This window comes from Lissotriton vulgaris, chromosome 4_1, assembly GCF_964263255.1.
Source record: "Lissotriton vulgaris chromosome 4_1, aLisVul1.2, whole genome shotgun sequence".
Classification (NCBI taxonomy): Eukaryota; Metazoa; Chordata; class Amphibia; order Caudata; family Salamandridae; genus Lissotriton; species Lissotriton vulgaris.
Window position 1 is genome coordinate 57,650,766 of NC_141691.1, and position 16,791 is coordinate 57,667,556.

General features: G+C 42.1%; 1 protein-coding gene across 1 annotated transcript in view; it reads left to right on the forward strand.

Moving 5' to 3' along the window:
* Positions 1 to 16,791, forward strand: part of TEX11 (testis expressed 11) — a 1,326,855-nt gene that overhangs the window by 1,064,452 nt on the left and 245,612 nt on the right. Inside the window, exon 26 of the mRNA XM_086918299.1 lies at positions 2,309 to 2,458. Within this exon, the coding sequence (XP_086774425.1) occupies positions 2,309 to 2,458 (150 nt within the window). The remainder of the gene's footprint in view (positions 1 to 2,308; positions 2,459 to 16,791) is intronic.

A 16,791-nucleotide genomic window follows, 5' to 3' on the forward strand; every position in this document is an offset into this window, starting at 1 on the left:
TCCTATCACAAGATCAGCTCTTTAACTTAACATAACAAGTGTGGTGTAATTAGTCCACAGTTTGATGTGCAACTGAAGGATTTGGAAAAGTGGCAGAACAATCTGTTGCCAACCCGTCAGTTTGGGTAGGTACTAACTTTCCTGCTTAGAAGGCATCCATTGTTCTCTCTATTTAAAACCTTTTTGTTGTTGTCTCTGGTTGTATTTTCTTCCACTTCTTTGCTCTGTCACTTCGATCTCCCATTTAGTATTTTCTCAATTTTCAGCGCGTTTTGCACATTTCTTTCTTTTCATAACTTTACCCTTCCTGTTTTATTAGATGGTCATGTTTTTACTGCAGATTTTCACGTCTCACACTAATCGTTTTGCCCCTCTGCTTCCAGCCTCCTCCCTTCTGCTGTAATTTTCCTTCTATTTTTTCTGTTCTCACTTTAAGAAAGGAGACTTGACGATGATACAGTCCCTTCCCTCACCCCATTTTTGTAGTAAAATGTTATACGCTGTTTAACATAGGGAACGTTCTTCTGTGGTATCTAGTTCTGTAGCTTGTGTTTTGGAGGGAGATAGTTGCTATTTTGGTTTTGGAGTAGCGTGCTACTTGCCAAAAAGCGCTCTGATGCCCCATCAGGGGTACCAAGCGCTATATAAATGCAAACCCTTCCCTTTTCAATCCAAATAAGACTCACTTGTCCACAGCTCAACTTAATTTCATATTTCCCTACACTAATTAGCCGCTAATCCTTTTTGGGTTCCTTAATAGCGTGCTACTCGCCCAAAAACGCTTTGACCCCTCATCAGCGCTATAGAAATGCAATTACAATAACTTGTATTTGTAAAGCGCACGTTAACTACAACCGGTATCTTGACACTGAATAACAGATGTTTGTTGTTACCCAATACAATGGTACTCATTTTATCGACCTAAGAAGGATGGAAGGCTGAGTGGACCTGCTGGGATTTGAACCTGTGATCATGAGTTAGAACAAAGGCCCTTAGATTGGACACATTAAGCCACCAGACCAAACTATTTAGAGATACAAAGGCAAAATGAAGGGATAGGCAGTCAGAAGAGAGCTCTCTCTCATTGGATCTATGGTGCGAAAAGATGTGCTGTGCTCTAGCCAAGAGGGGGCCACCCAAGGGAATTTCAGCCCCCTCTATCAGACCAAAGCCTGCTACAGCAGCCCTAGCTAGAGGAGTGCCTGTGGTGAACATTTGTAAAGCAGCAACGTGAGTGTCCCTCCATACCTTCACCAAACTCTTCTTTTTGGAGTCTGAAGTTAGGATGTATAGGCATTTTGCTTGCTTTCCTTTCAGACACACAGCCTCTCTAGTATTGCTTGGAAATGTTTTTCAGAGGTGAGGAATCTACAGGTAGATATGTCCAACAAGGAAAAGTGACTTACCTTTGGTAGTTTTCTGGTGGATGCTCAAACTACCTGCAGATTCTTCACTGACCCTCCTCTCTGTCCAAAGGAAGGCAATTTATTTTATTTATAAATTGTTCTGTCTATTTATTTTATTTTATTTTCAAATATATTTATATAAGTGTCAAAAAGTTGCTAAGTTAGACTTGCACTACAAAACGTTTATTTTATTCTTGTCCACGCTTCAAAAAACGCGATTCACAAAACAGATGAGAACTTAGATTTAGGCACCAAGGTGGCCCATTTATGGCTTCAGTGATGTCACCACTACACCGCTTCTGGGGTTGATATGGCGCCAGCCCCAATTGTTGGCGCCAGAGAGCTATGACAAAAGGTTCCGGGTCCAATCTGTGCCTGGGGTGCTCAAAAGGGAGGAGTCAGCAGGTAAATCGAGTATCCACAAAAACATTGTTACCAAAGGTAAGTCACTGTTTCTTTTTCCAAAGAGCATAAGGATGATGTCATGAGCTTTTAATGATTCGTTTAATCCTACTTTAAAGCACTGATATACCAGTGATAATGTTAGAAATGTAATTTATTTTGGAAATGAGCTTTGTTTAAGATTTGTTTACTCCATGTTCACAAAATAAATCTAGACAGTCATATACAATAATAATCTCATATTTTCTTTCTGTAGCCTTGTTTCACCTTATATCTCTATATTTTCCACTTATTGTTTCTATGTTCTCACATATACGGTTTCTTTTTTTCTTCGATCTATCCTTTTTCGTACTCATCGGCCGATACCGACTCTTGATTTCTATTCTCTCCCCCGTATGTCTATTTTTATCCTTCTTCCTGTCACTTCTACTAATTTACCCCTTTACATTGCCTCTATTGCACTCCTCAGTGCCTCATGCCATGCTGCATTCTCCTTCCAGGAGGCTTTGCCAAGGACCCAACAGATGTCCTGCTGCTTCTGTATGAGTTTGAAGTTCGAGCTAAGCTCAATGACCCCAGGCTGGAGGCCCTGCTGGATTCAGTGTGGGAGCTGCCACAGGTTGAAACTAAGACCCTAGAGACCATTGCATGTAAGACTTGAGAGCATTCATGTTAGCTGTGAAAGCTGCAAACATTTGTGGTCAAGGAGTATATAACATAAAGGAGTTGTGGTACCTTCCTCCCATCCCCTCTCATTGGTCCAGCCTTTCTGGAAAGCATGAACATATGTATAGTGTGTAGTTGTGTAGGATTCAATTATGTTGGATTCTATTGGTGCTGCTGAAGCAAGGGCAGACTTGACGAGGGAGGCTCTTACTGTATGACACACTGGCAGTCACCACAGTGTACTTATGTTTCAGCCTCACTTTCCATTGAAAAGGCATTTTTAGATTTGTCTACATCCATGGCCTCCATCAAAGGATCTGCACCTAATTTTGCGCTCCCTTAGCGTAGTCCGCTATGTTTCCAGAAAGCCACATTTCATGCAGTTGGGTGCAGGGAAAATATAGGTAAGGAGGAGAAACCAAAACATTTATTTGCCCATTTTAGCCCACACTGGAAACTTTGCTCAGGCCTACAGCCACATCCACTGAGCAGAGGGACACTAAAACTGGGATCTGATTTAGAGTTTGGCGGACAGGTTACTAAGGGCCAGACGTAGGTAAATCTCATTTACCGATTCATAAATACCAAATTTTACCGATTCGGTATTTATGAATCTGTAAATGAGATGTAGGTAAAAATTCGGTATTTTTTACCGAATCGGTAAGATTCGGTATTTACCGATTCAGTATTTGCTATTGAATCCTATGGGCCTTGAAGCCCATAAGATTCAATAGCAAATACCGATTCGGTATTTACCCAATCGGTAAAAATACCGAATTGCTAAGGATGACAGGGTGTCACTTTGACACCCTGTTGCACCCCTGTAACTGGCTTTTGCACCAAGTGGCACACATACATGCCCTAAGGGCATGTCTGTGTGCCACATGGCACTGGTGTAGATGCACAGATGTGCATGTACACAGGAATTCGTAATTTACCATGCAATTGTATTGCATGGTAAATACCGAATTCTAAAGGCCCTGTAGCACTGTTAGAAGTGCTACCTACATCACAAAATACATTTTCTGTATTTTTACCGAATGGTAAATTTACCGAATCGGTAAAATGTACAGAATCGGTAAATTTACTGATTCTGTAATTTTACTGATTCGGTAAAATTACCGATTCGGTAAAATTACCGAAAATGTACGTATTTTTAGCCCCTACATCTCCATAGCCCTTTACCGGTCAGAAATGGCCGAAAATCGGTATTTTCGTCCGTTTCCGAACGGTAAAGGGCTACCTATATCTGGCCCTATGTTACAAACATGATGGATATCCCGTCTGCCATATTCAATGTGCATAATACCCAATGGCACTTGTAATAAGGTGGACAGATTATCCTATGCACTTGTAACAAGGCAGATGGGATATCTGTAACAAGTTGGAGAGGGGAGAACATTTTTTATACAGTAATAACTTTGGCACTGTTTAATGGATCTGCACAAACTTTGTCATCTAAGAAATTAAGGGCCAGATGTAGGTCACCAAATACAGGTCGGTAATGGCCGATTTCGGCCGTTACCGACCGGTATTTGGTGATTGAGATGTAGGGGGCCTATATTTTACAGAATCGGTACATTTACCGATTCAGTAAATTTACCGATTCGGTAAATCTATATGTAGGTGGCACTGGAAACAGTGCCACAGGCCCCTGAGAATTCGTTTTTTACCATGTAATACTATTGCATGGTAAATAACGAATTCCTGTGTACATGCACATCTGTGCATGTACACCTGTGACCTGTGGCACTCATACATGCCCTGAGGGCATGTATGTGGGTCACATGGCACACAAGCCTGAATCAGGGGTGCAACAGGGTGTCAAAGTGACACCATGTCCCCCTTGTAAATTCGGTAATTTTACAGAATTGGTATTTACCGATTCGGTAATTGACTGGTTCCTATGGGCCTTAAGGCCCATAGGAATCAATGTCAATTACCGAATCGGTAAATACCGATTCGGTAATTACCGAATGTTACAGATTCGGTAAAAAAATCGGTAAAAATACCTATTTATTTATTTATTTATTTCGATTTGTATAGCGCTCTATAACCCAGGGGTCTCTAAGCGCTACATACCTACATAGCCTTTACCGATTTGTAAATACCGAATCGGTAAAATTCGGTATTTACGAATCGGTAAATGCCATTTACCTACATCAGGCCCCATGCTCTGTGCAAGGCTGGTCTGACAGGTCATTGTGTGGGCTGGTTCGTTGGCTGGTTGCGGTCTGTTTTATGGTCTGCTTGGCCGGTTTTAGGGTCTGGCTTGACAGTGCAGCTGTCGCCTGATAATTATATGAGGATCACTGAAGAGGGGCTTTGGCTCCGCCCACATGTTGTGAACCAGTAAATGTTTTGAAAAATTGTGTGCTTCCACAAAAAACGTGCTTGTCCTCCACGCAGCTACGATCATTTTGTTTATGTATTCATCTTCAATTAATGCTGCAAAAATCATGGCTGTAACTAGGATTAGTTGGTGATGGCGCAAATGTGAAGCATTTGTTAACAATAACTGAGTGAAGTGGCAAACAGAAGACACAATAGGGGTACTGCTAAATGCTGCAAAGTAGAGCAGCCATTCATGATTGTGTGTCTTTGCAAAGGCTTCATTCAGCAAGGCATGGAAGTGATGATGTGCATCCTGACCAAGAACTCAAGCTTGAGTGATGGAGCAACTCTTGATGTGCGTAATGGTGGTATGATGGTGTCAATTGTTGAAATATTGCGGGCTCTGTTGCTACAATAATGGATACTCTGTAATGCTTGCAGTAGGATAAAGGTGGTAATTCTCTCTCTCTCTCTTTCTCTCTCTCTCTCTCTCTTCATACACACACACCTCCCTCACACACACACACACACACACACACACACATATATATATATATATATCACTGAAAAAACCATAGGTTATAGACCATATATAGTTAGGAATTCGCATTTACAAAACCTTATTTTACTCACATAAAACCATTGAAATTCCATATATAGTTACTTGCACTAACTATATATCGCGCACCCGCAATCCACTGCTGATGATGTCACATATTACATCATTCATGACATGGTCAGTGACATCACTGATGACATCACTGATGACATCTCAAATGACATCACTGATGACATCTCAAATGACATCACTGATGACATCACTGATGACATCTCATTTGACATTACTGATCACATCACTGATGATATCATTCATGTGATAATACGATGAACCTCTTCAGACTCTAATATAACCTTAGATACAATCAGTGTAAACAGACACTCACAGACTGTCACTCATCCATGGAGTTACTCACACACCTAGTCAGTCATGCAAAGAATCAATCACACCTCCATTTCCTCAACTATACAGTTATACAAACTTTACTTATTCAAACATATACTAACACATATTTACTCTCTTATACAATCCCTGGTACAAGTTCACAATGATCCATACAGCCACTCACACATTCACTGGCTCTTATGCACAGTTATTTATATATGTCAACTCTCACATGTACTGTGTTTTACATATGTACTTACTTTGACATGTAGCACTGAGATATCCATTCACTCACCAATACACTCATGCACACAGTCAACCGCCCATACAGCTGTTTCCACATGCACTTTTGAAACCATACATCTAGTGAATCAACTGCTCACACATCTATGCACAGAGTCATACACCTCCCAGCCACCCACACACACACTCAGTCTCCCATACAAATACTTGGGCAACCAATCAATAACCCATATAGTTACTCATATAGCTACTTATCAACACATGCAACAGTTTACAGAACAACAGACATAATGATGCACAAATTAAGACAGTTTAGTCACTAACCCATGCACTCAGTGAGACACATTTAATCACTCACTCATACAGTCAGTCATGCACCTACTAAATCCTTCATCCAGACACTTATACATCCACTCATTCTTCAATATGTAAGACATATTTTAACTTTACAGAAACATACAGTCACTGGATGTTGTCATCAGTGATGTCATCAGTGATGTCATTTGAGATGTCATCAGTGATGTCATCAGTGATGTCACTGACCATGTCATGAATGATGTAATATGTGACATCATCAGCAGTGGATTGCGGGTGCGCGATATATAGTTAGTGCAACTAACTATATATGGAATTTCAATGGTTTTATGTGAGTAAAATAAGGTTTTGTAAATGCGAATTCCTAACTATATATGGTCTATAACCTATGGTTTTTTCAGTGAATTTTCAAGGTTTTGTAAATGCTAATTCCTAACTATATATGGTCTATAACCTATGGTTTTTTCAGTGAATTTTCAAGGTTTTGTAAATGCTAATTCCTAACTATATATGGTCTATAGCCTATGGTTTTTTCAGTGAATATATATATATACATACATATATAAACATATATCATCTGTATATCTATATAAATACAAACATAAATGCATGCATACATATACTTATATGCATACAGATGCATGTTATTTACATGAAAGTTGAAAAAACACTAATAAAAGCAAAGCTAAAAAGCCACCTCATTACAAACAGAATGGCTTTAACTTAAACGAGGGCGAGATCTATTGCATTTTCAATGCTTGTTTACTTTGGTTCCATCAAGAAGGCATTCAGATGTGTCACACATTTGCCATAAATTCTGAATGTTAGCACTCTAGTTGCACATTAGATCACTGTAGTAAAGCTACTGCTCACCAGGGACGTCTGCTGCTGGTATTCAAAGTGCATGTCAGAATTTTTTTAATGAAATAGAAGAGGATTTGAGAAGTCACTCAAAATGATCCCTAATATTTCTTTCTGAAGCACTAATCATACTTTCTATGGCAAAATTAACCCCCTCATGTTGTTCCTTTTTAAATTGAGTGTTTTCAGACTTACCACTTCATTCCAATCAAGATGGCTTCTGGTGTGCCATACTTTTGTCATAAGTAAGACTGTTAGCGCTCTAGTTGTTCTTTAGAACACTCTGGGACATTCTGTCATTGGGCTATACTTGGGGTACATCTGGGTGATATTTGGGCTACATTTAGGCTCTTTTGTCTCTGGTGGCCATCTTGGGAGACTGTATGTCAGAATTTTTTAATGAAATTGAAGAGGGTTTGAGAAGTCACTCAAAATGTGCCCTAATTTTTCTTTCTGCAGCACTAATCATAATTCATATGGCAAAATATACCCCCTCATTTTGTTCCTTTTTAAATTAAATGTTTTAAGAGTTACCACTTTATTCCAATCAAGATGGCTTCAGGTGTGCCATACCTTTGTAATAAGTAGGACTGTTAGCGCTCTAGTTGTTCTTTAGAACACTCTGGGACGTTCTGTCATTGGGCTATACTTGGGCTACATCTGGGTGATATTTGGGCTACATTTGGGCTCTTTTGTCTCTGGTGGCCATTTTGGGAGACTGCATGTCAGAATTTTTTAATGAAATAGAAGAGGATTTGAAAAGTCACTCAAAATGTGCCCTAATTTTTCTTTCTGCAGCACTAATAATACCTTCTATTGCATAATATACCCCCTCATGTTGTTCCTTTTTAAATTAAATGTTTTAGGAGTTACCACTTTATTCCCATCACGATGGCTCCAGGTGTGCTATACCTTTGTAATAAGTAGGACTGTTAGCGCTCTAGTTGTTCTTTAGAACACTCTGGGACATTCTGTCATTGGGCTATACTTGGGCTACATCTGGGTGATATTTGGTCTACATTTGGGCTCTTTTGTCTCTGGTGGCCATTTTGGTAGACTGCATGTCAGAATGTTTGAATGAAATAGAAAAGGATTTGAGAAGTCACTCAAAATGTGCCCTAATTTTTCATTCTGCAGCACTAATCATACTTTCTATGGCAAAATATACCCCCTCATGTTGTTTCTTTTTAAATTAAATGTTTTAGGAGTTACCACTTTATTCCAATCAAGATGGCTTCAGGTGTGCCATACCTTTGTAATAAGTAGGACTGTTAGCGCTCTAGTTGTTCTTTAGAACACTCTAGGAGGCTGCAGTAGAACACAAAGGAATCAACTGACAGTCTCTGTCCTTGTTGGATGTACATGTTTTACTGAGAATGTCAGACTTCATTTTCACATGACTGAGAAAGATAATGTGAATTTACAGAAAATATGCTTTTAGTTTAGCTTATAGATCCCCTTCCAAACCACTGTGGGAAAATCATGAGATATTAGTTTTCTTTCAAACAATATTCATGATATCACAGCAGAAGGTTTTTTCACATGGTAAAATCACCTTAGAACCCACCACAATTCCTAAAACGAGTATGGTACCATCAACAAATGATTTATAATGTAACTAAAGTCCTAAAACCCTCTATTAACTACAATGCTTTTTAATGAGGTGCTATCATGTATATTGGTCCCAAGATGGCTGCCAACACTTCTTGGATGAAGTGCTGACAGCCAATCAGATCAGATGTGTGGTTAGGCTCCGCCCAGATATATATCTTTTTTTGAACCTAAATTACTCAAAATCCACTGGAGCACATATATTGAGACCTAGCAAAGGCACATCGGGCTAACAGTCCCTACAATTTTGCCAAGTTCCGTGCAAATCCATTCAGCCGTTCGAGCTAAAAGTGAGGCCAACCGCCCTATGGAAATTAACATGGGAAAAACGTGTTTTGGGACCCCCCTTTTTTGTCAGCCCCCCCTTGATGAAACCCCCCCAAATTGTCAGGGGCTGCTCAGAAACAAAATGTTCCATTTTCCTGAAAATTTCAGCCAATTCCGTCCACAAACGCCAAAGTTATTAGACATAGAATTTTCAAAAATCCCATAGAGAAAAAATCCTAACTATATATACCTACTGGCGACCGCCAGTAGGTAATATATATATATATATGTATATATATATATATATATATATATATCCAAAAAACGCCGCTTTGAACTGCCTCTGGTGGGCAAGAAGACGAGAAGTGGACCCAAGTATCAGTGCCAATCAAAGATTCTTTATTTTTCGACCAGCCAGTCCACCATGACGCGTTTCGACCCCCAATCGGGTCTTGATCACATGACTCGTTTTCAAAGGAAGGGGAGGCATTTAAAGTGCATACACAGGACATGACAGATTGCACAATTCATCATAGACAGCAACAAGTTACTTTTAGCAGCATAATGCAATTGAACTGTGCAAAATAAACATATCTCAGTACAGGATTTAAAATCGAAAGTAATGTTTTCCTCCTAGCAGCATAATACATAGCAGCATAATACATTATTAATGTGCAAATAGCAAGCACGGAATGAGGGTAAAACAATCGTTATTTTGAATAAATATATAAATAAATAAATAAATAAATACATAAATATTAAAAAAGCACGTGTTCTAAATGCTTTTTCATAAAAAAACTCCTCATTTTGTCCTACTGGGTTGCATGTCATAACTATATGATTCGATTCCCTCCTAATATCTTGGAGGCTAATAATGAAACAGATATGTCCACAGTAGTTGGTCTATACATGAAAGTGACCTTGAAATCCAGGTATGCAACCCAAACCTATTTCTTATTAGGATTACCATATATCCAATCCCATGCAAGCTGCATTATTATTTATGTTCATGATGTTTTGCTAGAGTTGTTCTGCATATCCTTGTAATATACATATATATATAGAAATATTAGCATTTTTCAAAATTATCACTCTATCTAATCCCCCTGGTTTAAGTTGTCTGCATCCAACCATGCACTCGCTCACCTATTCATTGACTCACTCTTTTATCCAGCCACCCTCCTGTCATTACAGTCAACAATTTTAACCATTCATCTTTGCATTTTTTCACCATGGATTTAGTCATCCATCTACAAACTCACCTGTTTTCTCACGTACTCACTCAGCCGTCCACATAACCACACACAAACTCATCTAACTGTAAGGAAGCTCTTTCACCTATATTATTGCCAGACCTTATGGATTCACCAGTGATTGTTATTGTTGGGTTGGTGAGAAAAAGTGTGGGAAGAAGAGAGGATAGGAACAAGGCAAAATGTTATCATACATAATGAAATATCACTACTTCTCCTCACCCCATCACCCTAACCACCAAGCCTGCCTAGGTTGCCCTTGTGCTCTTACAATGACCACTAATCTACTGGACAAGCAGGTCCAGTCTCACACCTTCATCTTGACCACATAGCTATAAATGGCCCTGGGATACAACTACAAAGGTAGCAAAGTACAATTTTCCTTCATGGAAGAGCCAGAGACATCCAAAGTGTTGGGGATAGCACAGAGGAAAGGTGTCCACCAATTCTCTGTCAACAAAAACAAGATGCTACCATGAAGGCAAGATTCCAAAGCAGAAGGTTCATGCAGGGGAGTAACCCACGATATGCTTCTCCAAAAAGATTAGTGCAGACCCAAACACCTCTCTGCACAGGGCACAACACAGTAAAATATATGTTCACTTCCCCATGAATCTAGTGCAAGGATCTCAGGAATAGCATGGTCAAAATTGGGAGTCATAATTAATTATGATAGCATCATTCTGGAGACTGGTTGTCTGTTTTGTCAGCAATTTAGTACCAGTAGAAATAGTCATTCCATAAATTGAATGGTCTCATGGTACTAAATCTTCCAGTTGGCTTTGCCCAACAAGGTAGCACAACAATGGATTATCTCAGAAAACAAGCTCTGACCGGGTCAAGGATCGTCTTAAAGGATCTCCTTCCTGTCTGATTCTGCGGAATCCTACTTCTTGATGAGGGGTTTCCGAGCACTGGAAGAGGGTGGAAGAAGTAACATAACAAGCTTGATATAATAGCATTGACGCAATCTTTGATTGTCGGATAAGATATGAGATTTTCTTCCAGGAGATACTCATCAATAGTCATAAGCACTGAATAGTCCCGCCCACTTGCGAGATCCCGGAGCAATAGCCAATAATATGCATATATCTACATATATATGTACATAAATACCCATATATGTAGATAATATGCATATACATATACATATGCAGCCTGAAAAACTCACCACTAGGCTCCAAAACTGCCCTAATTGCATGTATCTTTTACATTTGACAAAATAAAGACACATACGTCATCATTAATATATGATAAAGACTTAAAGAAAACTGCCTTGAGTTTGCTTTGAAACACACAACCTTTATTTTTAATGGTAAAAAGGCAGGATCATAGAGGCAGAATTAGCCTAGACAGGCTGCATAGAAAGCAATTGGAAAATTGGTGCCGTGCCTTTAAGACCTCCAGGAACCTCCAGGCACTCATCATGCACCACAGGTGACAGTTAGGTCAGTTCTTTTTTCTAGCTCCTTCTGTGAGGATCCGGGAGAATAAAGCTCGCCAGTTGGTGATATTTTGTCAGTTTTTTCTGGTAAAAAGATCATTTGACTTCACTCGACGTCTTTAGTCCTTAGCTGACTAATTCAACAATTTTTACTGCCTTTTGGCAATTTTTTTCTGTCAAAATGCCGGCCTTATTCAGTAAGTGCCCGGCCTGTGGTAAAAAGATGGCTACGTCAGACCCTCATTCGGTCTGTATTGCTTGTCTGCCTTCATCCCACAAGCCAGACCAATGTTACCACTGCAGCAAGTTTTCCAAGAGAACCCTTCGAGAGAGGGAGAAGATTAAGCTGCATTCCTTGCAAGAGAGAGGAAAGGAAACAGTGAGTGGGCGAGAAGAACGTCACTCAAGGAAGCCTTCCTCTCAACCAAGAGAGCACAAAGAAAGCGGTGAAAAAAGAAGGCATCGGTCTCCTACCCCGTCGAGGGACAGATCGTCATCCAAGGTACCTCTGTGCTCAGAGTCTGTATCAAAATCGCAGTTGAAACGTCCGTCGACGTCGAAACATCCTTCGCCGTCAAAGCACCCTTCGTCGTCGAGACATCCTTCGCCCTCGAGACGAGGTGAGAAGAGACATAGGATGAGGTCGTCATCCAAGCATAGGCGGTCCAAGTCTGACTCGCCTACGACGTCAAGAGGTCGGGACTCGACATCGACCCATCAACGTCGAAGCTCACCGCCGAGAGGCTCTGGACCGACGTCGAGATCACCGTCGACGGCGAGAGGTCCAATGGCAACAACGTCGAGCCGAACACCAAGGGCTTCGATGCCAAAGAGACCCAGGCATTCGACGTTGAGACACATGCCATCGATGTCGACGCCGAAGAGGTCGACGTCGAAGAGATCACCGTCAAAGAGATCGACGTTGAGATCTAAGAAAAGGTCCTCTGGGTCTAGGACGTCGAGATCTAAGTCAACGTCGAGGAGGTCGACATGGAGGAGGTCGACGTCAAGGAGATCTCAATCAGCTTCTCCCCCAGCGAAGGAACCTAGGGCGACGTCGAAGGACCCTTCGACTTGGGATGCCCAGGTGGTGACATCAGTCAGTGCTTCTTCCTCCCCAGGGCTTCAGATAGTGAAAGTATCTCCAGAGCCCTCACCAGTACTGTCTCCAGCCCGGCCAACCAATATCTCACAAGATGGCTAGGAGATATTAGAGAGTGGAAGATCGCAGAATCAATCTACCACGGTCTTCTTCAAGATCCAGGTCACCTTTGATCCAGTCAGTGCATTCTTCGGGGAGGCACGAACGTACCACGCCGAGAAGGTCCCCATCCGTAAGAAGATGATCATCATGCTCTCCTAGGAGTCGGGCATCACGTCATCAATCTCCTAAAAGACGAAGCTGTAGGTCTTCTTCATGGTCATCGGATTCCAAGGCGGACTATTCTCCGAATCTTTATTCCTCTCCTCCAAGCAGAATATCGCCCATTGATGATATTCTAACCTTTAATGAGGTTCTCTGCTGTGGGTATGCGAAACTCGACATTGAAATGCCAGTCTCTACCACCAAAACATCGGTGATATTTGAAACTCTGCACCAAAAGACTTCCTCAAGACCTTTGCTTCCTCTAGTGCCTGGATTGCTGGAGTCTGCTCTACAAAAGTTTCTCACTCCAGCATCGGTGGGGGCTGCACCATCTAAGATCGCCAGGAAATATAAGGCTCCTGATAATGATCCCTTCTTTCTGAGGGCTGACCCTCCACCAGATTCTGTTATTGTATCGGCAGCACAATAGAATCAGACAGGGGCAGCATCATCGTCTGTGCCCCCAGATAAAGATAGTAAGGCCATGGATTCTGTGGGTAAGAAAATATGCACTACTTCTGCTTCCTACATGAAAGTAGCCAGCGCCTCGGCCCTGCTGAGTCGATATGATCGCTCATTATGGGACTCCCTTTCATGCTTCACGAAGAAGCTCCCAAAAGAGGACAAGCAAGACTTCCTTGAAATCCTGCATGAAGGTGGCTTAGTAGCCAATCAAGTGATCAGTGTAGCGGCTGATGCCTCAGATCTAGCTGCACATGGCTATTCTCATGGGATTTGTGCTTGACGCTCGGCTTGGCTGAGACTGTCGGGCTGAAACCTGAAGCACAGCATCGTATTCTTAATCTCCCTTTCAATGGAACATCACTCTTTGGATCTCATGCGGATGATGAAATGTCTCAAATGAAGACCGAGCTTGATACAATTAAAGCTGTGGGTCTTGAGAAGAGGAAGGACTCAGGCGACGGTATTGCCCTTACGACCGACGACAAAACCAGCAGAGGGCTCAAAGCCCTCAATGGTCCTCGCAACAAAATCAAGGAAGATCACAATTCTCCCAGTGTCGTCCTGGTAAAGGAAGAGCTGGTAATTCCAGACAGTCCACACCTGCTGCCATGCAACAGCAAAAAAATCAGTGAGTGCTTGCTCTTCCCCTATCTCCGTTACCCAATCCGGTGGGGGGGAAGTGTACGTTTTTACCTGCAAGAGTGGACAAAAATCACACTAGACAAGTGGGTGCTGAATAGTGTAAAGAATGGGTATACCATCAAGTTCAAGTCCCCTCCACCTTCCATTCCTCCTCAAAAGACTGTCACCCATCGTATAAATCTCATGAGGGAAGAGGTGTCTGCTCTACTCCTAAAAACGCCATTGAGGAGGTCCCATGGCACCAACGTCGGCAAGGGATATACTCCCGATACTTTCTGGTCCCAAAGAAAGATCCAAACAAGGAGTTCAGGCCTATACTAGATCTCAGACGTCTCAACAAATTCATTCTGCAAATAATACCGCTTCTACATCAAGGAGACTGGATGTGTTCCATAGATCTTCAAGATGCCTATTTCACATACCAATCTCTCCAAAGCATCGTAAGTTTCCAATTCACGGTCCTGCCCTTCGGGCTGAAGTCGGCTCCTCGCACTTTCTCAAAGTGCATGGCAGTAGTAGCGGCTTTCTTGAGGAAACAGCACATATTTGTCTACCCTTACCTAAACGACTGACTTCTCAAGAGTGCTTCTCCCACTCTTCTGCAACAACATCTCACGCACTGTATTCACCAGTTGCATCGGCTCGGTCTGCATGTAAACTTCAAGAAGTCCATCCTCAATACAACACAGAGGATACACTATCTAAGCGCAACTCTGTACTCAGTCAATGCAAGAGCATATCCTTCGGAGGAGAGACTATGATCCATTCTCCTCAAGTGTCAAACTCTCTTGAAGACACCTCGGCCCACGGCTAGGCAGATCTCCTCCCTTCTGGGGTCTATGAACTCGTTTATTTTTCTCGTTCCAAACGCCAGGCTTCACATGAGACCTCTGCAGCAGACTCTGGAGGATCAGTGGTCCCAAATCTCCAATCGCTGGGAGGACAAGTTATCAATACCTCTGTCAGTACGACTCTCCATCTCATTGTGGATGCGACGGATTCATCTCATCGTGGAAGTGCCTTTTCAAGAGGACATGCCCCAACAGACTCTGGTGACAGATGCGCCCCTTCAGAATGGGGCGCTCATATGGGATCATTACAGATCCAAGGAATGTGGTCAGAGAAAGAGCAACTATACCACATAAACATGCTGGAACAGAGCTGTACATCTAGCTCTCAAAGAGTTCTTTCCTTCAGTAACATCGGCCTCTCTGCTTGTTCAAACGGACAACACAACAACAATGTACTACCTGAACAAGCAGGGTGGAACAAGATCCAGACCCCTGTCACTGGAAGCACAGGCAATCTGGAAATGGCTTCTGGCACGAGACATGAGAATATCTGCGGTTCACTTACCAGGCGTCCTCAATGTTCAAGCGGACGACCTAAGCAAGCATTTCACAGAAGCACACGACTGGGTGCTAAAACAAGAAGTGGTACAAGACATCTTCCACAACTGGGGAACACCAGACATCGATCTCTTTGCGGACGCCGAAAATGCAAAATGCCGCGTCTTCACTTCCTGGTACCCGCAACCACGGTCCAAGGGGAATGCTCTGTGGATAGTTTGGTCAGAGACATTACTCTACGCCTTTCCACAGATTCCACTCATTCCCTTGGTGATCAGGAAGCTGTACAAGTTCAAGACAGCCATGATCCTGGTTGCTCTAGATTGGCCTCATCAGCGGTGGTAACCGGACCTTTTTCACCTGTACAAAGTACCACACAGGAGGTTGCCATGTCATCCGGATCTGCTGACTAGGGAGAGCGGCAAGGTGTTCCCCCCCCAACCCGCCGTCCCTGAGGTTAATAGCATGGCTCCTGAATACATCCAATACGGACATTTAGGCCTCTCTCAGGACTGCTTGCAGATTTTAAGAGGCTAGGAGAGCTTCTACGAGAAAGTCTTATGCTTTTAAGTGGAAGCGTTTTTCATGTGGTGTACTGCTGAAGGTCATGACCCTATGGTACTGTGCCATACTTACTCTATTTGGCCAAAGCAGGTTTACAATATTCCTCCATAAAAGTTCACCTGGCAGCGATAACAGCATATAGAAAGTCTCCTACTCAGGCTTCTTTCTTCCAAATACCAGTTGTGAAGGATTTCCTGAAGGGTCTCAAGAAAGTCTATCCTTCTGTTAGGGCTCCTTCTCCTCCCTGGGAGCTAAATGTAGTCCTAGCTAAACTAATGGGTCCCCCATTCGAATCCATTCACAATTCTTTACTGCAACACCTGTCATGGAAGACTGCTTTGCTCGTGGCAATCCCATCTGCTCACAGGGTAAGCGAGATACAAGCCTTATGCTCTACAGGACCTTATCTTGTTTTTCATGCGAATAGAGGGGTGTTACGTACTCACCCGAGGTTCCTCCCTAAGGTGGTCTCTGATTTTCACATTAACCAGTCAGTCACGCTTCCTACTTTTTTTGCCAATCCGGACACTCCGGCTGAGAGAACTCTACACTCTTTAGATTTAAAAAGTGTTGAAATTCTATCTTGATAAAACAAAGACTGTACGAAAGTCTGACCAACTGTTTGTACATTATGGTCTGTTGAATACAGGTTTTCCTGCC